This window comes from Nyctereutes procyonoides, unplaced genomic scaffold (assembly GCF_905146905.1).
Source record: "Nyctereutes procyonoides isolate TBG_1078 unplaced genomic scaffold, NYPRO_anot_genome, whole genome shotgun sequence".
Taxonomy (NCBI): domain Eukaryota; kingdom Metazoa; phylum Chordata; class Mammalia; order Carnivora; family Canidae; genus Nyctereutes; species Nyctereutes procyonoides.
Genome location: NW_026575049.1, coordinates 23,744,001 through 23,768,111, shown reverse-complemented (window position 1 = coordinate 23,768,111; position 24,111 = coordinate 23,744,001). Strand labels below are relative to the sequence as shown.

At 49.7% G+C, this 24,111-nt stretch overlaps 1 protein-coding gene and 1 non-coding gene across 3 annotated transcripts; one reads left to right on the top strand and one right to left on the bottom strand.

Moving 5' to 3' along the window:
- Window positions 1-217: 217 nt before the first annotated feature.
- On the bottom strand, window positions 218-21,259 carry POLDIP3 (DNA polymerase delta interacting protein 3). Of its 2 annotated transcripts, XM_055329159.1 has the most exons (9): window positions 21,119-21,259; window positions 11,703-12,093; window positions 10,903-10,989; window positions 9,239-9,334; window positions 7,453-7,632; window positions 6,861-6,938; window positions 4,593-4,722; window positions 1,646-1,712; window positions 218-707 (listed from the first exon to the last, which is right to left on the bottom strand). In XM_055329159.1, exons 1-9 carry the CDS (start codon window positions 21,175-21,177, stop codon window positions 530-532), a joined length of 1,266 nt encoding a protein of 421 aa, XP_055185134.1. In that variant the 5' UTR covers window positions 21,178-21,259; the 3' UTR covers window positions 218-529. The 2 variants fall into 2 exon arrangements, with proteins under 2 accessions (XP_055185134.1, XP_055185135.1); XM_055329160.1 differs by lacking the exon at window positions 9,239-9,334.
- A 311-nt stretch (window positions 21,260-21,570) lies between these two features.
- On the top strand, window positions 21,571-21,720 carry LOC129512248 (U12 minor spliceosomal RNA). Its single transcript, XR_008664991.1, has one exon. It is a non-coding gene; the product is annotated as a U12 minor spliceosomal RNA (small nuclear RNA).
- Window positions 21,721-24,111: the final 2,391 nt, after the last annotated feature.

Below are 24,111 nucleotides of genomic sequence, written 5' to 3'. Positions count from 1 at the left end.
AGGCCACCTGCAATGACCAGGTAGGTGAGCGGCACAGCTCTCACACTGATCTGGCTTCCCCTAGGAGGGCAGGGGCTCCCATTCCCAACTTCGTTTAAAAGTTTAAAAAAACAGAAAGGGGAGGCAGCTCTTCAACTCCCAGAGAAAAGTGTCCTTCACAGAGGCCCCAGCCCTGCATTCCATGGGGCCCCCAAAAAGCCAGCCAGAGAACTGAGGGTACCATTTTCAGACAAGAAATCTGCTTGGAGCTGAGATTAGGGGGGAGGGATGCTCTGGGCAACACGAGCCTACCTTGGTGAGGAGGTGGAGGGAGAAGACACAGACTACAGGAAATGTTAACGTACAGAAGAGCACAGGGTAGGACACAAAACAGAGAGGTGGGTCCCGTCCAGTGAGGAAGTTCTCTACCCCTGGCGGCCCTTCCCACGCTCAGGGCCTTCCAGTCCGACGGCCCATTGGTCACAAGCTTTGCTTTAGGAAACAGAGCCACCCTCCTCTGCCCCTGCTTCTGGCTGCCTCACTCCCCTGCTCAAAGTTTGATTTTGAATTCTGTGGGCTGCGTAGTCACAGAGGCCCCCGAAGACTTGAAGAGCGCTTTCAGGATGGTGTCGGGGTCCACTTCGGCAGGAGGGTTAGAGGAGGCAGTGGAGTTCACCCTGCGAGGCAGCTCACTCTCCTTTTTCACTGAGGGGCTGTCACTCAGCCGTCTGTGGAGAGCAGAGAAGAGTCAAAATCCTTGTCAGTTTTCCCTCAGATGGGGAGGGAACTCACTGTTTACTAAGTTTGTTAGGAAAGTTAGGTGCTGAACAGAATGCTTTCTGTGCTCTGTACTCCTTGATCTCATTACATTCTATAGGAAATCTATCATTTTTGGATTTGCTGATGACAAAATCGAAATGCAGCCTGTTGTGATCTGGGGTTTTAAGAAATGCTGCAGGCCCTTCAGAGACAGTCACTTACACATCAGCAAATTATGTATTTCGAGAAGTCTTGAAGTAAAGAAGTCAACTTTGCTGTTTATCCCAATGGCTCCCAAACGTATTAGGTCATAAAACCCCTATTTTCCAGAATACAACTTATTCTTGCACCATAGCTTAACAAACTTGTCCAAATCACACAATTCAATATCCGAGGTTCAAATTCTGGCTTTTCTAAATTTCAAACTCGGCCTGCCCCTCCCACCATGGCAAGTCTAATATCTTCCTGAGGTTTTGTCTCCTTGTCTATAAAATGATGTCCTGCCAATCTATAGTTTATGCATCTCAGCCTCAAAACCCCCCCAGTCCTGGGTCAGGCACGTATGCGTAGGCGCGTGTCCTAAAACAAGGGCTGGCACTGTGCACCACCTCCATCAGAGCCCATGAGGTGGTTTTCCATTCACTGGGACGGTACACACAGCTGGCTGCTCTCCCACCTCCGTCACAGGACTTTCTACATCATAAAGCTGAGCGTGGGGTCCATCCCCCGCGAAAATGACCACCACTCTGTACAAAGTTCAGCAGCCCGACGCCCGTCCGCCCACAGCGCAGAAGAAACGGAGAGGGAAGCGGTGCTGCAGGCATAATCCCTGCAGGATCAAGAGCCAACCACACAGCATAAACCTGGAGAAGAGCTCCGCCCGGTCCCCAGCACCTTCAGGACTTACAGCAGGATGGGCTGGTCTGAGGTGATAACGTTGCCATTCATGTGAAGGTTGCATTTCATTGGTTGCCCTGAAAAACCAACAAGGAAAGGGCTCTGCAAGACGAAAGGACAAGAGCTGCCCACTCCATCACCAAGGATCAACACCCTACTCTGGCAGCTCTGGCTCCATGACGGGAGACAGGGGTGCCAGGCTTTGGGGATCCCAGGGCATGAGGTCCCCACAAAAGAGCACGTGGCAACAGACCTCACTTTGAGCAGGAGGTGAGAGCTGAAGGGAGAACTCTCTCTAAACCCATTTGTGAAGTAGTAAAGGAAAATGTTTATGTGGTGAAACTAAGTAAAAAAAGACTTCAAAAGCAAATGTACAGACTTCCACTTTGTCTGTGAAGGATTAACTGCTCCAAAACCGCACTGTTCCTCTACACAGCATGTGAGAAGCATAGCAACCGCAGCACACAAGAGGGAGGGAGAGGGATAGAACCATAGAGGGGAACACTTCTACTACCTTCCTGGAATTAAATTAGTATTTATCTGAAAGAGATTCTGGTAAACTACAACATACACTGTGAACCCTGGAGCAGCCGTTACAGTAGTGACTCAAAACATATAGTGAAAAAAATCTTTCAAGGGCCTAAAATGTCATGCTAGAAAATATTCATGTCATGCAAAAAAAAAAAAAAAAAAAAAAAAGTAAGTGCTACATTACATGGGAATGGATTAAATAATCCAAAAGGCAGAGATGGTCAAACTAGATTAAAAGAAAAGATAGATCCAACAATATGCTATCTATAGGAGACACACCTTAGATTCAAAGATATAAAATGGTTGAAAGTAAAAGGATGAAAAAAGATATATCACCCAAACAGCAGCCCTAAGAAAGCTGAAGTAGCTATACTAATATAAGACAAAATACTTAAAAAAAAGTTACATAGAGACAAAGAGGATCATTATTTTGTTTTATAAGATTTTATTTATTTGAGAGAGAGCATGTGTTATGCACACAGGTGAGTAGAGAGGGGCAGGAGGAAGGAAGAAGAAGAAAGAATCATGAACCAACTCCATGAAAAGCTCAGAGCCCAATGAACTTGACCCCTGACCTTGAGATCATGTCCTGAGCCAAAACCAAGAGTCAGATGCTTAACTGAGTCACCCAGGGGCCCTGAGAAAAAGAGGGTCATTTTGTAATGATAAAAGGGCCAATCCAGGAAAAAAGCAATTATAAACATACATACAACTAACATATACGTATATAACCATATGCAACTAACATCAAACCCTCAAACACACAAAGCAAAACTCACACAAGTGAAAAAAGTAAACAAGTTGATGATTTCAATATTTCACTTTCAGAAATGAAATATTTCATTTCAGAAATATTTCAGAAATATTTCACTATTTCACAAGTTGATGATTTCAATATTTCACTTTCAGAAATGGCAAGAAGAGCCAGTCAGAAGACCAACAAGGAAACAGAAGATTCGAACATTATAAACTAGACCTCACAGATACCTACCAGCAGCAAAATACATATTTTCTTTAAACACTAATGGAACAGAAGGAAATTTGGCAAATTCACAAAAACATGGAAATTAAACAGTTCTAAATAATCAAAGGTCAAAGAAGAAATCACAAGGGAATTCAGAAAATACTTTGAGATGAATGAAAATAAAGACACAACATACTAAAATTCATGGGATGCAGCTAAAGCACTGCTTAGAGAAAAATGTATAGCTGTAAATGCATAGATCAAAAAGAGGGAAAAGACAACACAGAATGAGAAAATACTGGCAAATCAGTAATCTGATAAGAGATGAATTAAGTATAAAGAATTCTTAGGGCAGCCCTGGTGGCCCAATAGTTTAGCGCCACCTTCAGCCCAGGGCGTGATCCTGGGGACCCGGGATCGAGTCTTGCGTCGGGCTCCCTGCATGGAGCCTACTTCTCCCTCTGCCTGTGTCTCTGCCTCTCTCTGTCTCTCATGAATAAATAATTAAAATCTTTAAAAAAAAAATTCTTAAAAATATATTTTTTTAAACTCAAAAGGTGGGCAAATATTGGGGTGCCTAGGTGGCTCAGTTGGTTAAGTGTCTGCCTTTGGCTTGGGTCATGATCCCAGGGTTCTGGGATTGAGCCCTGCCTCAGGCTCCCGGCTCAGTGGGGAATCTGTTTCTCCCTCCCCCTCTGTGTGCTCACTCTCCCTAATAAATAAATAAATCTTAAAAAAAAAAAAATGTGGGCAAATAGTCTGAATAGACATTTCTCCAAGATATACAAATGATGAATATGCACAGGAAAAGATACTCAACATCATTCACCAACAGGGAAATGCAAATCAAAACTCTGTGTTACATTAGTCTCTGCATCTCTAGCACAGGTCCCCGGTCCACAAGTGTACTCAATAAACACTGAAAGAACTAACCAGTGAAAAAAATAAAAATAAAGAAAAAAAGAACCAGTGGACAAAAGGGACACAGCAGACAGTTTCTCTCCACAGGCTATCCTGAGATAAATAATGTGACTCTGAGCTCAGTAAAATCAGTAGCTTGCTCCCCAGGAGCAGAGCTCACCCAGGTGCTAACAGTTAGACAAGGCTTCAGGCCTTTGAGGAAACTGGCCCAGAAATAATGAGACCAACATCTGGAAGGAGACGGCTAGGACTTTTGGCTTCCCCAGCAACACCTCTAAGAGAACCACCCACGGAGAAATGGTGTTCTCTACTCGCTAAACTGAAGTCCTAGGACTGGGTGAAAACCCAAGGTCCTGAAAAACCAGCAGCTCAGGGGACTGCACATCTGTATGTCCTCTTTGTGCAAGGGAAACCCCAGAGGGAGGAATGCATCAGGAGTCCTTCCACTCATCTCAGAGGAAAGCTTGCTCAGAAGTCCTGATGCTGGGTAGTGAGCCGTGGGCAGCGGGAAGGTGAAGTGGCTGGTTTCTCCTTGACTTACCATCCAAACACCTGTTGTTATACTTCTTATATGCAGTAATGGCATCATCCTTCTTCACAAAGACCACCTCTGCTACCCCAGGATGGACCAGCCGAGCCCTTTTGAGGGCTCCACACACACAGAAAAGCTCCTGCAAAGAATAAGATGGGTGAGGGCTGTAGAAGAATCTGGAACCATTACCCTGCCTGCCTGCCATCTACACACTCAGAGAGGGCTCTGGGTAGACCGGTGGCTACACTCTAGCTGAACATGCTCAGCGCCCAGGATGTGGGGAGGTGCCGGTCTGGGCGGTATCCTTGGGACATCCACAGGCCTCTCCAAGTGGGACCAGATGAGGGAGCACGCTGAGCTGGCAGTAGGACACGGGTCTGGGCTTACAAGCCTTGAAGTCCCTGTGTCCTTCAGCCAGGCACCCCCAAAGTCTTCCTGCTTTGGTACCCACTTTCTCAACAAGGGAAACAGAGAATTTCTCTGTGGGCCCTGTCATGCAAAGGAACGTGTAGCTCATCAAAGGCAGTGGTAAATATGTCACCAGGGAATCTGCAAGTTATTTAACTTCTCTGACCATGAGTTTTCTCTTCTGGGGGGAAAAAAAAGGAAAAGGAATGGTTTCACCTTCCTCCCAGGGTTGCTGAAAAGTCATTTTTTAGTGCAGTGCTCTCTGTACATGTGTGTGACTATCGTCCTCATGTCCCCTGATAACCTCCCCGCCCCTGCCTTGTTTTCCAGGGCAGGAGGTAAGGCCAGAGAAGGAAGACAATGAGGAGATGGATCACAAAGGCCGACTAGCAACCCATGCCATTTCTTCATTTGTGACTCCCTTCACCAGGTTGTTATGAGGACAGAATGGTTTCTGAGAAGGTCACTGAAACAATATGTTTTGTGATAAAGTGAAAATGTTAAATACCAAAACCAAGATATGGAACTGAATACTAAGTGTGATCCCAATTTTATTACTACTGTTCTCTAAACATTATCCACATAGGTAAAGAAGGGACGGTGGCTATTACTGGTGTCCACTCTGAATGGTGGTCAGTTCCCACTACTTTGTATTTTCAAAGATCTTGCATACAAATTACCTGCCACATAATAAGTGCTCAATAAACAGTAGCTACTACTACTTTTATAATCAGGAAAAAACTTTGTTTTAATTCTCTATTAATTTGCCAAGTATTAGACAAAGGAGGCTACAATTTCCATTGTGTGTACCATTTCCTGGTGAGCCTGCTTACTTCTCAAAGCTATCACACAGCACTCATATTTCATAGTTAAAACCTGAAACGTCAAACGTGGTGGCTTTTATGGGCTGTTAAAGAACTTGAAACTCAGTTCAGAGAGAGGCTGGAGTGCAGCTGCATTTCTTCTATGATTCAACAGCTCCGAGTTAAAAGGGTATGTAGATTTTTAAACTAAGAGTGTTATTTAAAAGACAAAAAAACAAAAACAAGGTGGAAGAGAAGTCCTGGCTACATCCTTACCAGGCTCAGGGTAAGGGCAGGACAGAACAGACCAGGCCAATCCAGAAGGGCCAATCACCAGATAACACCAATCTGTCTCACTGCTTTTACTTTGGAATCATGAAAACCCCTAGAGGAAGCAGAAGTTCTAAAGACCCACAGGAAAATAAGAACAATGGGGCTGTAAGCCATGGGACTAGAGGATCCCAGTCAAGACCCATCCAGCACAATGCCCTGGCCCTGGTTTAGAAGCTGCAAAGAACAGTTAACACAGCCAGCCTGACTGCTATCTTTTAAAAGACCTGCTTCCAAGGCTGGATCTTGGCTGGTGGCTGGGAACCTGGAACTGGGGAAAGCTCCCACCACCCTAATTGATAAGAGTGGCTCACTGAGTATAAACTGTGCAAATGTGGTTTATGCTGAACACCTGCTTTTCCTCCTGGCACTCTGGAATGCTGGTATGCATGGGCAAAGGATGCCTACGCAACGGGTTCCTGGTAAAAACCCTGGGCACTGAGTCTGTAACGAGCTCCCTGGTTTCATGCGTCACAGCTCGTTGCTGGGGGAATAAAGTACATTCCATGTGACTCGTTTCAGGAGGAATACAGAAAGTTGCACCTAGATTCCCCCAGCCTCTGCTCCATAAGCCTTTCCCTTTGCTGATTTTGCTGTATCCTGTAATAAGCCTTAGCCCTGACATGACTCTATGAGGAGTCCTCTGAGTCTTAGAGAGTGAACCTGGGGGTGGTCTTGGGGCCCCTTGACACAGAAGTGGTTTGAATCTAAAGTTCTGGCAGGACATACTACTCACCACAATGTCTTCTTCAGTGACTCGAGGGTGCAGATTGTTTACGGTCATCTTGGTGCCTTCCAAGGGGCTGAGGACAGGCTGCCAGAGGAGACAGTTCCCAAAATCAGACAATAGCTGTGGGTTCAGCAGCAGCATGCACTTCCGGCCAGTGACAAGAAGGCCCAGAGGAAAGCCTCCTAGAGAGCCTGTCACAATCATGCCCCACCACTATGCCTCTGAGCCTCTGCATGGAATGCCAATCACATTTCAAGACCCATCCAACTCAGGTGACACTTTCTCCTTAAAGCCTTTCCAACCTGCCCCGTAGAATCAAATGCTCCTTCCTCAGTACTCCCAGCTGCTCTTCTCTGGGCAGACCTCTGTTCTATCACCAAAACTGCTCTATCTGCAGCTATTTCCCCCACTGGCCCAGAAGCATTTGAGGGCAGGGGTCACTGAGTCTTGGCGCACTCATTTGTAAAATGGCGGTGGCAATGCGCACCTCCCGGAGGTGCTGTGAGGACTCCACAGAGTACACATGATACACTGCCCACCCAGCACAGGCTGACTCTCAGTGGATGCGGTCACTTCCTCTCCTTCACCTTCACCTCACCTCAGCAGGCGGCAGCTCTTTGGGGGGCTCCTCCTTGTTCACTAGTGTCCGAGACATGCTGGTCAAGGCTTTTGTCCGAACAGAGGAGGGGAGGGCAGGAGCTGTGTAAGCATCATTCTGAACCACTTTGGTGAGAGGGAGGGCCTTGGACATGGAGAACTTGGAACTGCTCAGCCCGGCCTAAACAAAGAGGCGGACAAGAATCTGAAAAGCTAGAGAAGGCAAGAGAGAAGCCCTATGTGGCTGGCAACCACCACCCCCAAGGCTTCCAAACTCCCCAACTCCATTAGAGATTTGGAGCCAAAAAAGCCACCAGTGACTTCCCCCAAGGAAGAGGAGGGAGGGGAGATATGCAGTCTGCCCAACATGTTTATAGAAGTCACTCTCCAAAAAAAAAAAAAAAAAAAAAAAAAAAGTCACTCTCCAGTGCATGAAGCCCTTCGTGAGAAACTTCCATGCAGGTCTGGCCTGGAGCCACAGGTATACCCATACCATTTAGATTTTATGAAACCCCTACAATCTGGGACTCATCAGAAGGCCAAAAGCTTAGAGTCAATTCATTCTCAGATATGACAGAAGCATATGCTTCTATCACAATGGGCTAATAATCATCAGTTCTGAGCTGGCCAGGCACAAGAACCCACTCTTCAGAAAGGCAGACTCCCAGCTTCTTGGCCCCCATTTCTGCCACACTGAAGCACCATGCACAGCCCTGGCCTTATCAGCTCCCAGGCTGTGAAGGACATGCTGGCAGAGACAACACGTGCAGACCAGCAGAAACAGTTCTTCGGGACGCCTGGGTGGCTCAGCGGTTGGACGCCTGCCTTTGGCTCAGGTCGTGATCCCTGAATCCGGGATCGAGTCCCACATCGGGCTCCCTACGAGAAGTCTGCTTCTCCCTCTGCCTATGTCTCTGCCTCTCCTCTCAATCTGTGTCATGAATAAATAAATAAATCTTAAAAACAAAACAAAACAAAAAAACAGTTCCTCCTTCTCCTGCTGCCCCTAACTGGGGATGTGGTCCCTTGGAAATGTAAACCAGGAAACTCCTTGATATTAATGTGTCAGAGGCAAAAGATGTCTGAGGCAAAAGTAGCAGGTGGCCTTGCTGACTTAAGACAGAACTTGCCAGGTACTGACTCTGGAAGAAGGAAGGGATGCAGCAGCCAGAGAGGCAGAGTGTGGGGCAGGGGTGATTCACCAGCTTCTCTGAATCAAATGAAATGTCCTCCTCACACTGGACCCCACATTTCTCAAGCTGCTTTCTGAATATTGACAGCCAGTGGAGTATGACAGATGCGGCCAGGGAGGCAGACGGCATGGGCTGGACTGACTCAGATCCACTATCTGTAAGCTGGGAGATTCTGAGCATATTTCATCCCCCTGTGCCTGCTCCCTCTCCTGAAAAATAGGACTACTGGCCCAGAGCTGCTGACCACGGAGGGAAGGGGAACATGCAGAATTTCCTGCCAGAGGAGAGGAAACAGGATCCCCTCCTCTGGCATCTCCCATTGCCCCTGAAGTGTCTCCAGCAGCAAGTGGAGGCTGCAGCTAGCAGCCTCAAGACGCCACAGGCTACCCACAGGCTAGCTGTGGCACCTTGGACATAGCACTGGATGCCCTGGTCTCAGTATTTACAAAACCAGGGATGAGATTAGTGCCAACTCTGAAAATCTCATGAAACAAATGCAGACTTGTGAACTGAAAGGCCGTACTCTCCACCACCTCTCCCATCCACCTGACCAGATACACATGGTGAGTGCAGCAAAAACATAAAATGCCTTACCACGTGGTGGAGAAAGCTGCCTGAGGCTGCAAATTTCATCTGTTTACTAGGAATGGGAGCTACGGAGTCATCATCTTCCTCCAAATCATATAAATTCTAAAAGAAAGAAAAAAGAAAAAGCTGGTACACTTGGGGTAGCTCAGCGGTTGAGCATCTGCCTTTGGCTCAGGGCATGATGCCGGGTCCTGGGATCAAGTCCCACACTGGGCTCCATGAGAAGAGCCTGCTTCTCTCTCTAGGTCTCTGCTTCTGTGTCTCACGTGAATAAAATAAAATAAAATCTTTAAAAAAAAAAAGGAATAACATTAAAAACAAAAAGAAAGCTAATGTGGCCTTAGGCTCTCAAAGGACATTTGGAGCAAGAACAGTAAACTATGTGGAGCAGGTTGGTGGAGGGAGAAGCGGGTGGAGGGAAAGGACCGGGGGACACTGGCCTGGGAGTCAAAGCCTGACAGGCCGGCTCTCCACCCACAAGGGCCTAACAAAAGTGCTGCAACCTCCAGGTTCATAAGAATTACCTTCCCACAAGTGGGCAACACCCAGAAAAACCTTAAAACAGGTGTTTACAATCTTGGGTTTAGAAAGTCCATCCTAGGCAGTCTGGCCTACAGAAATAAATCCAAACTCTAGAAAGAGCTTTAGCCACAAAGATATTTGCAGGGTTTCTAACAGTGAAAATTATAGGAGAATGGCTTTTAAAAACTGAAACATTAATTCAATGGATTATGCAGTTATTAAAAATGTTTACAGTAAATGTGAATCACAGAAGTGCTTGAGCTATACAGTGAAAACAGAAGAACACAAAATTGGATAATAATACACACACAACTACAAGTAGGCATTAACTTAACAATAATGACACTTAAAAAACCAAAAACCCAGGAAGGAGCCAGGGCAGCATTTCAACAACAGCTGGCTTTGGAGAGAAGGAGCACAAGAATTCTTTTTTCCTTTTTACTTTCTCGATTTTACAAATGTTCTATATTAAGCACATACTGAGCTTTTTTTTTTTTTTTGGCACATACTATTTTAATAATAAAAAGTAGAAGACTTCCAATTTGCCTCTCTGCCTCTTACATACTCACCTCCTCCCTATTCTAAGAGGTATTTTTTAAAAAAGATTTTATTTATTCATGAGAGACAGAGAGAGAGGCAGACACAGGCAGAAGGAGCAGCAGACCCCACACAGGGAGCCCAATGTGGGACTCAATCCCGGGAACCCAGGATCATGCCCTGGGCCGAAGGCAGGCGCTAAACCGCTGAGCCTCTCTGGGATCCCCGGTATTTTTTTTTAAACTCATAATTTGCAGGGGTGCCTGGGTGGCTCAGTAGGTTGTGTCTGACTCTTGCTTTTAGCTCAGGGTCAATGGGCTCCTGTGCTTGGTGGGAGTCTTTTTGAGTTCTCTCTCTCTCACCTTCTCTCCCCCTCTGCCCCTATTCCACTCACTCTCTTTGAAATAAATAAATCTTTGAAAAAATAAAAATAAATAAAACTCAGAAAATACAAAAAACCAAATGTCGTTCCTCTAATTCTTCACACCAGAAACCTTGGGGTAAGCTCAGTTAATCTGCCCAGCAGAGGTCTCCAGAACCTATGCACGTGTACACCTACACACAGTACACAACATACTCATGCACATGTAGGTGTGTGCTCACTCTCTCACCTGTTTGGCTGGGTGGTTATTGACCACATTGATCCTCATTCCAGCAGGATGGGTGTGGAGTGGTGCCATGGCTTTCTGCTGTGGAACCTAGAAACACACAGAGACCATAATTTTTCCCATGGGGTCCACGTCTGTTCTGCAGGAGTAAGGAATCACTGAACTTGAAATATGGTGGCACTCAGTTGTGGTCTGTGGGAAAAGCCCTCCAGAGTGCCTCATGCCCGAAGCAGGAGTCACAGAAAGCTTAATGGTCTTGCTCCACGAGCCTGGCTCAATACATGTTCACAGCTGCTGCTGTTCCTGTTACCAGAGTTGCTATGAAGACGAAATATTGTCTTCATTCCCTTTGGCAGCTGTGCAAGTGGCCAGGGCACTGAATGGGGGAGCCAGGTCTGCCTAGGCTCCTACCCTGGTACTCCTACTGCACAATGATTCTCATCTCTGAGACCAAGAGTCTTCTTTTATAAAACTGTGGTAATGATCCCAGAGTCACAGTGAGAGAGAAATAAAGTTCTATGTGTTAAGTGCTGGCCGCACAACACACGCCCCACAAGTGTTCCATCCTCTCCCCTCTTTTCCCTCCCTCACTAGCTCAATGGAGAAAGTCACTGACTTTTCCTGGAGTCCCCTTTCTTCTCCACAAAACTAGATGAAAACCTTGCCTCCCCTCCTCCATATGGTTACTATATCAACCCTTGGGAGAACTGTCATTTTGCCCAAACTCTCCTGGCCCTCACTCCCTGCCTGAATCTGCGGTTGTTGCTGGCTCCCCAGGAATACATGGCAAGAGCCACACTTACCTGGATGGTTTTGGTGAGCTTCAGGGCAGGGGTCACTGTCCCGATGGGTGGGCTCAGGAAGGTGGCTGGGGAACTCCGTTTCAAGCTGATCTTCTCCCGGGCATCGGCCACCTGCCGGGGCTTCTGGGGTGCCGTGACCTGTTGCTTGCGGGAGTTTAGCATCTCTCGGGCATCTTGCACTTTCCCTTTGATCCGGAACCGAGCATCTTTCTGCAAAAGCTTTTCCCGGGCATCCTGGACTCCCAGCTTGAGCCGGGCGTCCGAGAGGCCAATCTTCTGCCGGGCATCAAACCTCTGCTGGAAGGTGGCTGTGCGTGCTGGCTGGCCAAGAAGGCCCTGCTGGATCCCAACACGAGATCGAACACCTCCGACTCCTGGTCTGGCATTGAGACTGCAAGCAAAAAAATGCAATATGAAGCGGATCTGGGTTATCGATTGTAGCTGATCTGAAGGAAGTTGAGCCCTTGTAATACTGGGAATGGGGGGCAGGGGAGCTCCTGGAGAAACCAGAAATCAGCTCACTCTCTGAAACAAACTTATATTGCAACTTCTTTCCTAGTTTACGGCTTTTCACTTTGCCTTGCAAATAAAATTAGGAAGAAGGGCCTAGTGGTTTCTATCACTTAGGTAAGATTGTTTTGCTCCCTAGATCAGGTGCTCTGAGATAACATCAGGGACAGTAACCTCCAAATGATGCTAGCCACAAGGAAAAAAAAAAAAAAAAAAAGCATATCCCCCAAATACCCTAACCTTCAATTTCCAAAGCTCTTCCACAGCCATGCTCCCAGTCACCCCCCTCAGTACCCTGTGATGTGGACTGAACAACTTGGAGAGGCAACAATTAACAAACCGTCCCAAGCCTGCCCCTGGCAAACCCAGGCCTCCGGTGCCGGCCGATGCCCTCCTGGGCTGGGAGCAGGAGCTAGCTCCGTAACAGACTGAAGACACAAAGACTTGGTAGAAAAGAAAGAGAGCCACTGTCCAAACTGTTCCCATTCACAACACTGTGACACCAAATGTGTGGGTGTTTTCCTCACTTCAACCGTTCTTGAACTCTCTAGACACCAACCAGGTGTCCTACAATTCAGTTCTGACACTACCTACCCAGAGTCAGGGCACACCCCCTAGGTTAGGGGCTCAGTCCCATGAAAATGCCCTCACTTCAGATGCCAGTCCCAAATCCTGGGCTTTTCACACTTGGACAGACCAGGTAGAGGTGAGGGGACCCATACCCCCACCTCAAGTCTGAGAATTTGCTAGAATGGCTCATAGAACACAGCAAAAGCAGTTTACTTACTATTATTAATTATAAATGATACAATTCAGAAACAGCCAAATAGAAGAGACACACAAAGTATATGGGAAGGGATGTGGAGTTTCCATGTCCACTTTGGGTGTACCACCCTCCGAGCACACAGACATGTTCACCAACCCAGAAGCTCCCCCAAATTCCACTGTGTAGGGATTTTTATGGAGATTCCATTATGTAAGCAAGGTTGACTGTATCATTGGCCAATGGAGACTAACTCAATCTCCAGCCCCCGTCCCTCCCTAGAGGGGAGTGAGGTAGGGCTCCAAGTTCTAACTAATCATGCCTAGGTCTTTCTGGCAACTAGCCCCCATCCTGTAGCTAGCCAGGGGCCCATCAACCATCACCTCATTAGAACAGAAGGTGCTCCTACTACCCTTGTAACTTAGGAAACTCCCTAGAGTTTTAGGAACTACATGCCAGGAACCAGGGACAAGGCCAAATATGCATTTGTCACACTTAGGAACAAGAACGTCAAATTCAGAAACCGTTAAGATTGGAAATGAACTAAACTCTATTAAACAGGCCCCATTTCCTTGGGGGTTCCTCTACTGGCCGTTCAGTGGCTTGTGAGGAAGGCGAAGACGCTTCCAAGTACAACCCTTGAAGTCCTTCCTGGGGTCTGCCGGTGGCTACCTCACTCCACCTGCCCACCGCACCACGAGGCCTCTCTACTTCAGCCACCGTCACCACTACTCAGGCAGCGGGTGCCCCGCCCGGGACTTCCAGCTCCCAAGGCAACATCTCCTCTTTGGGAAACCCTCCCTCTCTGATTCTTTGAGGACAACCCTCCTTTATGCCTAGAACACATCTGCTTGTTTTCTCTTCCCCACTGGACTGGGAGGGGGAGAATGAGGCTCATTCTGTTTCAGGGCCCAGCGCTTTGTAAGTGGTGTTGCACCCTGGCTGAGCATTAGAAACTCCTGTGGAATTACTTAAAAACACAGCTGTCCAGTTCCCACCCCACAGCTACCGAATCCAAAAGCTGGGTGAAGGCCTGGGCATCTGCATCTTTGACTCCATCAGTGACCCTGGATTATGGCAGTGTTCACCATCTCCCACCTGGTGTTAGAAGGCAAAACCCCACCAAACAGGTTCCTATACGGTTTCCCACAATTGTGTCCAGCTCTCCTGGGAGGCCTCTTACACAGCAGGCCAGTCAGTGAGTGTTCCTTACTGCCTCACCCTTCCCCAACCGACTGGAGGAGACTGCCCACGGGCTCCTGTGCTGACAGCAGGAGCATACCCAAGGTACCAGCACAGGCAAATGTGACCTCCATCTTATTATCCTTAGACCAGTGGAAACACCTGCTGCCTCCAGTATGCCAGAAAACTGCCCAAGGCAGTGATGCACATACCATTTTTCTTTGAAAAATGGCAAATTAAAAAAAAAAAAAAAGGCAAATTACTTTAGGACTTAAATACTTTCCAGTGGGTCCACACAAGAACCAGGTGGAAGAGAGAGGTAAAGTCAGATTAGGTGAGGGTGAGAGGCCCTGCTTGTTGGTCCCTGTCCTATTTTCTCCTGTAAAGAAAGGAGGGAGGGAAGCAAGACCAAAAGGAATGGAGTGTTTAGAGAGGCCCCAATCAGGGAGCGAGAAATAGGTGCGTGTGGCAGACAGCACCTGCCCACCCCTGGAGTGTCCGCCCTCAGTTTCATGGTCTGAAAGGCCTTGGCGATGGTGGGGCTATGCTTTGTGGTTGTGCTGAAACCCAGAGCTACTTGAGGGGCCCCTGGAATTTATGGAAGGCACACAAACTTCCTAATCAAGCCCTACCCCCCAGGACCCACTGACAGGTGAGGTAATCCCACTGCTTTGTTTTTTGTAATGTTTCCAGCTCCCTACATCTGTTGATGATGCCCATCAAAGAAAAGCAACAGGCTATCAGTTCAGACCAAAAGTTACTACTGAAGGCCTCCTACTCATAAAATAGGGAAAGATTTTGATCAACATTTACTGTCCAGATCCAGATGAAACCGGCATTGGCAGAAAGCACTCCAGATAAAACTGTTCATCTACTACGCACGGGACCTCTCTGAAGCCAGAGGCCTTGGGTTGGGAAATCAAGTCACCAAAAAAGAGTATGGTGAGAAGCACTCCTGCTGTAAGAGGAAGGCTCTGGGGACACCACAAACTAGACACCTGTACGGTGGTGAGAAGGCTTAGACCCGGCCCAGTGTGCTCAGGAAGAGGTCATGTGAACGACGCCTACTATAGCCCAGAGCTTGCAGCCTCCTGGCTCTCACAGCTCTGCTGGGGTGCCTCCTGCCCTCAAGAGCATTCCCTCACTTGTCCCCTACCAGTTTCCACAGCCCGAGGCACCCTCCTTGGGGCAGTGGAGCCCTGGACACAATGCAGCTGAGGCACTTACTGTGCTGAATCAGGAGGATCTGTTTCCAAGCCCACACCTCCTGCAGGACCAGGAGCCTCTTAGGGGTACACCCTGCATCTTCTCGCCTGGGTCAACCCTGTACCAGGCAGATGAAAAAAAGGCTTGAAGAACTTTCTGGTCCTGAGCGCCCACCAAGTGCCAGGGACCCTACAGGGACCCCAGACATTCTCCTTTCACCCTGAGAGAATGAGGTTGTTATTTACAGATGACAGGGTCCCGCTGAAGGATGCACTGGACTTCCCTGAAACTAGTTAGAGCACCAAAAATGAAGCATGAGTCAAAAACAAAGACCAGACCTTGAGAGACACCTGGGTGGCTTAGTCGGTTGAGCATCTGCCTTTGGCTCAGATCATGATCTCCAGGTCCTGGGATCAAGCCCCACATTGGGCTCCCTGCTCAGTGGGAGCCTGTTTCTCCCTCTCCCTTTGCCCCTGATCCTGCTCATGTGTTGTCTCTGTCTCAAATAAATGATAAAATCTTAAAAAAAAAAAAAAAAAAAAAGACCAGAACTTGAAGAGTTAATGAGGCATACTGTCCCCAGGCTAAGGAAGAGCTTAGGACTCCAGTCACGTCCAGGGCCACAGCACACACTCCCGTAACCAGAGGGTGAGCGCACACACGGGATGGCCCAGTGTGCTCAGTCGGGACCCACACACCAGACCGCTTGTGTGGCAAGAAAGATCACCGAGATGTCTTGTGCTGGTCTTTTGAATCTCTCTGAACAGTACAACAGGTCCATCTGAGAGAGGGAGGGGACGTGGCTGGGGATGGAGGAGCGTGAGTTAAGTTACTTCCCCTCAATTCGTGGCATTCAGTTCCCTGGTTACACCAGTTCTTTCAACTCCTTTCATGAACAGCTTTCGGGGCTTCAGTGTTCAGGCTTTTTATAATCACTGCTCCTCCTCTTGCATGAAAAGACGGCTATTCATCCCAGCAGGCAACAGTGCTGGGTACAAGGCAGGCATTAGTCATCAGGAATTTTTCAAATAAACACTCCTGCTAGGAGTGGGTCTCCAAAACACAGAGTCCATGGTGTTACCCTCCTGTTCCAAGAACCGCGGAGGGCTTCCTAACAAAGCCCAGCCCCTCAGCAGAGCCTCTGGACTGGCCCCAGCTCCTGCCTGCAGCCTCACCTCCCACTGCACACTATCTGATGTTCCTGAAACACATTCTGCACTTTGGGCCTCAGTAAATGTTTGGGAGAAGGGTGGGGGAGGTTTGGAGCAAGGCTCTGGCCTGCCCCACCCTGCCACACTGAAACAATGCACCCACCCTGGTTCCAGGGCCCTACTAGGTACTCCATGGGGTCCTGGGAAGGGCGCTGGGGGTGACAGTGCCAATGTCCCCACTGGAACCTCAGTGCTTTCTGCCACACCCCAACCAGAGCTGGCTCTGGACAGATGTCCAGACCAAAGGATCCAGGCCCATAAAGGGGAACCCTGGTTTATTAGTAGAAGGTGGATTTTTTTTAAAAATTTATTTATTTATGATAGTTACAGAGAGAGAGAGAGAGAGGCAGAGACACAGGCAGAGAAGCAGGCTCCATGCTCCGGGAGCCCGACGTGGGATTCGATCCTGGGTCTCAGGATCGCGCCCTGGGCCAAAGGCAGGCGCCAAACCGCTGCGCCACTCAGGGATCCCAGAAGGTGGATTTTAATGCATAGGGTCTCTGGCTTAGAATTGTGTGTGCTGAGGTCACCTTTACATGGAGAAAACACGGTTTAGTTCTGTTATGGAGAATCAATCCTGAATTAGGCACTTTGCAGACAAAGAGAAACAGGATAGCATCCCCTTACCCTCCAAGAAAGTCTTGTGCAAATGTTTGTTTTAGATCCTTTTTTTCTTTTTTAAAGATTTCTATTTTTTTATTCATGAGAGACACACACAGAGAGAAAGAGGCAGGGACACCAGCAGAGGGAGAAGCAGGCTCCTCGCAAGGAGCCCGATGCGGGACTTGGTCCCAGGACTCTGGGATCACACCCTGAGCCGAAGGCAGACAGATGTCAATTGCTGAGCTACCAGGCATCCCTTAAATCTATTTCTTCCCCTCCATGTTACATAATAACTAATTTTCCTCCCCTTTGTTTTAGGTCTACATTTCTTTTATCTTATTTCAACAAGCAAACAAGCAATAAGTATCAGGACCAGAGCACTGGCCTGAACTGAAAAGCTGACCGACCTCCTTCTCCACAGCTCCAAGAACTCCCCAGACAGGGCATCTGGGCCAGAGCTGCTCAGGGCAGCACATGCCCAACCTTTCCACTACAATGGCCTGCCGCCTTTCATGAACATTCTCTAACCAGAAGGTGGCAGTGGACAATTATCTTCCAAGAGCTAAAGTAATCAAACCAGGGCGGGCGACTCTGCAAACTTGACCAGAAGCAGTACCCTCATGTTTTAAGGAAAACACCAACAAGAACAGGCCCGCATTGCAGTTGGTGCCGCGAGCTGTCCAGGGGAGACTCCTCCATAGGTCTTGGGCAACCAAAGTCACCAAAATCAAGCTGTGCATGGTGAGGGACAGCGCCTCACCATGGCTGAGTGAAGTATCACACAAAACTCTTTCTCTATTTGCAGGTTAATCAGGGAAATATATATATATATAAATTTAAGACTTTATTACTTATTCATGAGAGACACAGAGAGGGGGCGGGGGGCAGAGACACAGGCAGAGGGAGAAGCAGGCTCCATGCAGGGAGCCCGACGTGGGACTCGATCCTGGGTCTCCAGGATCAGGCCCTGGGCTGAAGGTGGTGCTAAACTGCTGAGCCACCCAGGCTGCCCCAGGGAAATCTTTTGATAAGATTAATTCAGGACCCTGGTAATAATGGTAATGACCCCTTTCTAGACTTACAAGGTGTGATGAACACAAAACAGAATGGCTGCACTAAAGAACAAGCACATTCCATGACCTGTGGGGAAACACGTTATTTACACTTCCACAGGTTCATTCTTTCCTTTCCTTTTTTTTTTTTTTAATTCATGAGAGACACAGAGAGAAAGGCAGAGACATAGGTAAAGGGGAGACTAATGTGGGACTTGATCCTGGGACCCTGAGCTGAAGGCAGATGCTCAACCATTGAGCCACCCAGGTGTCCCTACACTTCTACAGGTTCTTGTGCTATTTCCACTAAGAGGAAGAGTTTTTGGAGATAAACACTGGCTCTACTTAAATTATCAAGCACAAAGTTTTTCCTGGGACCTCCATGCAATGCCATCCCACAGTTCCCAGGAAGGAAGAATTCTTCCAGGAAGCATGTAAGACAATATAGTTACTGAAGGAAACGACATTTGTTCACTGCCATTAGCTGAGACCTTTCAGTTCTCGACAGGGATGCCCTAGATGTAGTTCACTGGCTTTGCAAGGTAAAAAAACAAACAACAACAACAACAACAAAACCCAAAAAGTTTTAAAAAGATTTATTCATTCACGAGAGACACAGACAAAGAGGCAGAGACACAGGAAGAGGAAGAAGCAGGCTCCCCATAGGGAGCCTGACTCGGGACTTGATCCCAGGACCCTGCGATCACACCCTGAGCCTAAGGCAGATGCTGAGACACTCAGGCGCCCAAAACTGAAGTTTCTACCAGGTTTAATCCAAATACAGCATGTAGGCCAAACTAGCACATAGACAGCTCTAGTCTCTGGACAATCCCCCAATCCAATTGTTGTGTAAGAGCAGAGTAATATTCTCACATATTCTTACACAAAACTGGAAAGTTACTCTATTTAAAAGCCTTCAGTAATGATGATTAGAGCTAACATTAATTGAACACTTAAAACCATCAGATACTTTCAAAGTATTTTACATTAGCAATCACCTAATAAATATCTATTCTTATAAATAAGAGATATGGAATGGTTAAGTAACCTAAGATCACGTGGAAAGTAAGAGAAGGGAATCGAAATCTTAGTTTGACTCTAGGGCTTCAACACTAACCTAATGTTCCCCATCGGGGGGAGGGGTTGGGCTTCTCCTCCTTTAAAGGGAAGATCCACAATAATTGCTATCATTTGCTGAACACTTACTACCTGGTGCAAACTTTATTTTTTTTTTTTTGGTGCAAACTTTAAAACATTTTTATATTTTCAAACCTAATCTTCTCAACAACCTGCCAGAAACCATTACTACAAATGAGGAAACGTCCCAGCTCTGAAGTCATCTTGCCAGGGTGGCACAGAACCCAACAACAGGCCCACCAGGGCACCAGGTCGTCCTGGTGGCTCAGTGCCCGGTCATCCCACGGATCCTCACCGAATGCCCAACACCAGACTCTGCACACATCGGAGCCAACAAAGTACAGACCCAACAGACAGTACAGACCGTCTGCAGTCAGGAACAGAGGGGGGTGACTGCAGAAAGGGCACGTCCTGGGTAGCCGGTTCATTCAGCAACTGTCCATCAAACTGATGAAACTCAGTCTTAGAAGTGGCCAGAGGACCGAGCACCAATTCCACACCAGTTACCAGCGGGAAGACCTAGGAGAGAGCTACTCAGAGAGCAGCTGAGCAAATTAACGGTTCCTGTGTGCCTGTTATGAACCAGAAGCCAGGTGCAGAGCTGGCTGGTGAACTACGCCGTGGCGGCAGGTGCAGTGCATGTGTGCAGGGGGCTGGGGGCGGTGGGGATGCACTTGTTAGCCAAGGAGAGGATCTACTTTCTAACCACCGCAGGCGGGAGGTATTAACAAGCATCTACTCAGTGAATGACTTCCGATCCGAGAAGACCGTGTCTAACATTTCTACAGGCAGTTTACAAGGACATGTGAAGTACTGCACGTATGCTGGAGAACTGCAGGCCACAGTCCCACTTCAAACAGGTGAGAGCTGGAGCTGGAAATGAGGGACGTTTAAGGGTCCGGAGCAACTTCCGGGCACCTCATCGCACATCATCTCCGCACTCAGCCAGAACAGTCTTCTCCGACAACCATCAAGAAGCTCTAACCTCCGGGCCCACCTGTTTTGTTTTTGTTTTGTTTTTTTTTTTTCTTGCCCAAGCCCGAGGCCAACTCGGCCAGCTCCTAAAAGGCACGCAGCCCCCCAACTTTCAGGGGGACGAACTCTTCGTGGCCTCGGGTTAAGTCCCTCTACCTCTCCCGGCCTCAAGCTCGCCATCTGCAAAATGGAGAAATATGAATACGGTACGGGGCCGGGACGGTTGCGAAAGGGGGCAAAACGGCACGGTGGTTGCACCAAAGCGCTCAGGGGACTTGAACCGCCGCACGAGCGAGGCGGGGGTTAACGGGGGCGGCGGAGCCGGGGAGCGCACGCAGGGCCTGCGAGCTGAGGTCTGGGTCGCGGCCTCGCCGGCAGCAGATCGGCGGAGCCCGAGCGGGTCACTTCCCCGCTAAACTTCGGCCGTCCTAACCCCAAGGCCGCGCGGGGATCGAGGAGCAGCGCGGCGCCCAGGGCCAGTCTCCCCCCGGACCGGGCGGCCCCGGGAGACCCCGCGAGCCCTCCCCCCGCCCCGGGCGCCCCGGCCCCGCCGCCCCGGCCCCGCCGGCCTCCCCGGAGCGACGGCGCTCCCAGCCAGTGTGGACCGCCCGGCGGCCGGGCCCGCGGAGGCGGCGGGGCCGGGCCAATGAGGAGCGCGGCTGCGGCAGGGGGCGGGCGCACACGGCGCTGCGCTTCGCTCCCGGGCCGCTCCCTCCCCCGCCCCGAGCCCCGCTAGGCCACGGGCCCTGAGCACCGGAGGGAGAAAGGGCCGCTCACCGCCCCTTCGTCGCAGCCCCGCGCTTCCGGATGAGCTCGTCCAGGGAGATGTCCGCCATCTTGCGCCGCCGAGCGAACCGCGAGCAGCTGAGACTCCCCCAGCCCTCGAGCCCGCCCCTTCGGCCGCTACGGAGCAACGAGCCGCTTCCGGCGTCCGGCCGACGAACTCTCGCGACAGCTCAAACCAAGACAAGAACCGGAAGGGGCGGAGAGATCCCCGTGAGCCTTTGCGACGCCAGCTGCTTATCTGCATACGGGGGGGTCGGAGTACCTACGGTTCCCGGTTCTCCCCAGACGAAGAAATAAAATGGAGAGTGACATAAAAAATCAACTAAGTGAATGAGACGAACTGCGAAGGGACTGGGCTCTTGGTTTAACGGTCGCTCTGCTACTCACCGTAGGGCTAATGAGAAGGGGATTCATTACCCAGCGAGTAACACGTGTAGCTCTTTATGCCTTAAACTTATGAGTAAGGAAAATAACGATTCGGGGTGACGCCCGAATCCTCACTGCTAATGTGAGACGAATTTTTGAGCGGGTAAAGGTCGCCCCTGAGGTGACCCGCCTACTTTGCGGGATGCCTGGGAGCCGCGATCTGCCCGGCCCCCTCTACCCTGAAAGAGCAGACGAGCGGCCCGGTCTGCGGGCGGGCTGGGGGGGCCTCCAGCTGTTCCCATCGGGCCGGCGCACCTGCCCTACCGGGTCTTTCGCGGTTTCTGGGCTTGGGGGGGGCTTGTTTTGTTTTTGTATCGCTTTTGTGGTTGTTTACAAGAGATTTTGCTTATTCCTGAAAGACAGAGAGAGGCAGGCACCCAGGGAGCCCTACGCGGGTGGCTCCCAGGACCCCGGGGATCAGGACCTGAGCCGAGCGAGACGCTCAGCCACGGGGCCCCCCTGGCGTCCCATTTCCGGACGTTTTGCAGTTTATGGTGCATGAAAATAAAAGTCGCCTTTCACGTCTGGCCCCGTGAGCCTTAGGCCGATGACCTCGCCCAGGTCTCTGAAGCTTCCCCCGTCATTACAAGGGTTAAGGCCAGCCGCTGCCCTGGGGCACAACCGCAGCTGCCGGTGTGGCTGCTCACTGGCCCCAGCTGCAGGACCGCCTGGGGCCCGTCCCACCAGCCGCGCTTCCCGGCGGCTTGACTCTCACCCCGCAAATCGTTCCGATCTTCCCGATGATCTAGAAAACCGGGCGAAGGACAGGTCGTCGGGAGGAGGAAATAGACGTTACAATCCATGGGTGGAATTGCCTGGTCTGTGATGGCAGCCCCAGGCCCCAGCACTGTAAGCTTGGCGCGAGCTACATGTTTGCTGCATCAATCGATTAAAAAAAAAACCAAAAAAACAAAAAAGAATACACGTAGGGCGCTGTGCTGTGAGTTATTACTATTATTAATTTCTAAGTGCATTGATGCCCGCGGAGTTCCTGTACTGTTGACAGGCCGCACCGTAGTTAAAAGTCTGGCAGCAGAAGGTGTGCGGGCCAGAGCTGGCAAAGCCAGCGGGGCTGGGCCGGGCCCCAGACCGAGGAAGGGAGTCGGGGTCCCACCTGCCAAGCGGCGATTGGGTGCTGGCTGGCCCTCCTCAGCCGTCAGACGGCACCGCTAGCCCCTCCCTTCCTCCCTCTCGCCTTCCGTCCCGGAAGTGCAGGGTGGGGGGACGACGACACGGGGACCAGGTTGGGGCTCAGCACCCTCCCCTCCCCTGGACCGCGCAGGGCAGGTGCAGAAGAAGGTGGAAGGGGCCACGGGACCCGAGGGGTTAAAGCCCTGTCACGCCTTAAATGCAATGTAAAAAAAAAAGTGACCTAAAGGTTATTTTTCAAGCTAGTTCAGTGAGGTCATTAGCTGAGGTCAGCTGTCATCGAGGTGACCTTCCCTTGGAGGCATTTCATAAGGTGTAGAGCTTTGTAGGGTGCTGATTGTCTGGAGGACAGGGATCTGGAATCCGGTCACGCGGAGGGTGGGGACAGGGAAGTGGCGATCCTGAGGCAAGGGCCCTCCCCATGCCTGCGACGTTCCCACGTTCCGGGAGGGACGAAGAGCATCACACTCCCAGGCAGGGCTTCCCTCCATATCTTGTATGGACACATAGGACTTTTTGCTCAGGGCGAGCAAACGTGGAATTGCTGGGAACGTACTGGGTCCTGCTTTGTTTGAAAATAGACCAAGGATTGTGCCCTGCCTGGGAAAACCGCGTCCCTGTGGGCAGAGACTGGGAGTCGGGCTGCATCTGGGGCTGTGACTGTCCAGGGACCCCTGCCCACCCCCCTTCTGGGGACTTCGGCCACCCTGAAATGTGTATCCTTTTATGAATTCCTTTCCTTTCTTGCTCTAATATGATTGGAGTTTTGTGTTTTTTGTTTGAAGATTTATTTTATATATATAGAGAGAGAGCACGAGGGGGGGGGGGCAGAGGGAGGAGACAGAAACACAAGCAGACTGCGCTGAGATGGAGCCAGACACGGGACTCGATCTCATGACCCTGAGATCAGACCTGAGCTGAATCAGGACTTAACTGGCTGAGCCACCCAGGTTCAGGCGCCCCAATTTTTAAAAATTCTATATGCAAGCTCATAATATTACCTGTGAATCCACTTCAGGAGGCTCAAGAGGGTGTTATAAATGTTATTTTAAAAGGGTGTCAGGTCTGAGAGGGTGGCAAGTCATGACCTAGTTCACTCACCTGTTATACAGATGGAGAAACTGAGGCGAGGAGAGAGGGAGGGCCCAGGTCCAATCCATGCCCTTCTCAGCTCCCGGGGACAGCCCCTTGTGAGCTCAGGCAGGTGCGCCTTCAAAGCCCGACACTCTGGCCTGCTTTCCCATCCTCCAGAAGGGGGTCACGATGAGGAGACGGGACCTGAGCGCAGTGTCTGCAGGGTCCCCAGTACACAGTAGGTGTGGAGAAGGGATTCCCAGGCCAAGCCCTTCCCTGCCCACTGAGGAGTCCCAGCCCTACTCCTGATGTGGGCCAGGGCCAGAAGAGAGGGG

Excerpts from the sequence above, each read along its gene's own strand:
- POLDIP3 (XM_055329159.1), bottom strand. The coding sequence starts at position 21,177 with ATGGCGGACATCTCCCTGGACGAGCTCATCCGGAAGCGCGGGGCTGCG. Across the intron at positions 12,094-21,118 it reads GGGGCTGCGACGAAGGGGCG|TCTCAATGCCAGACCAGGAG; the intron begins GTGAGCGGCCCT and ends TTTTGCTTGCAG. Across the intron at positions 7,633-9,238 it reads GCAGCTTTCTCCACCACGTG|GCCGGGCTGAGCAGTTCCAA; the intron begins GTAAGGCATTTT and ends CTCTTTGTTTAG.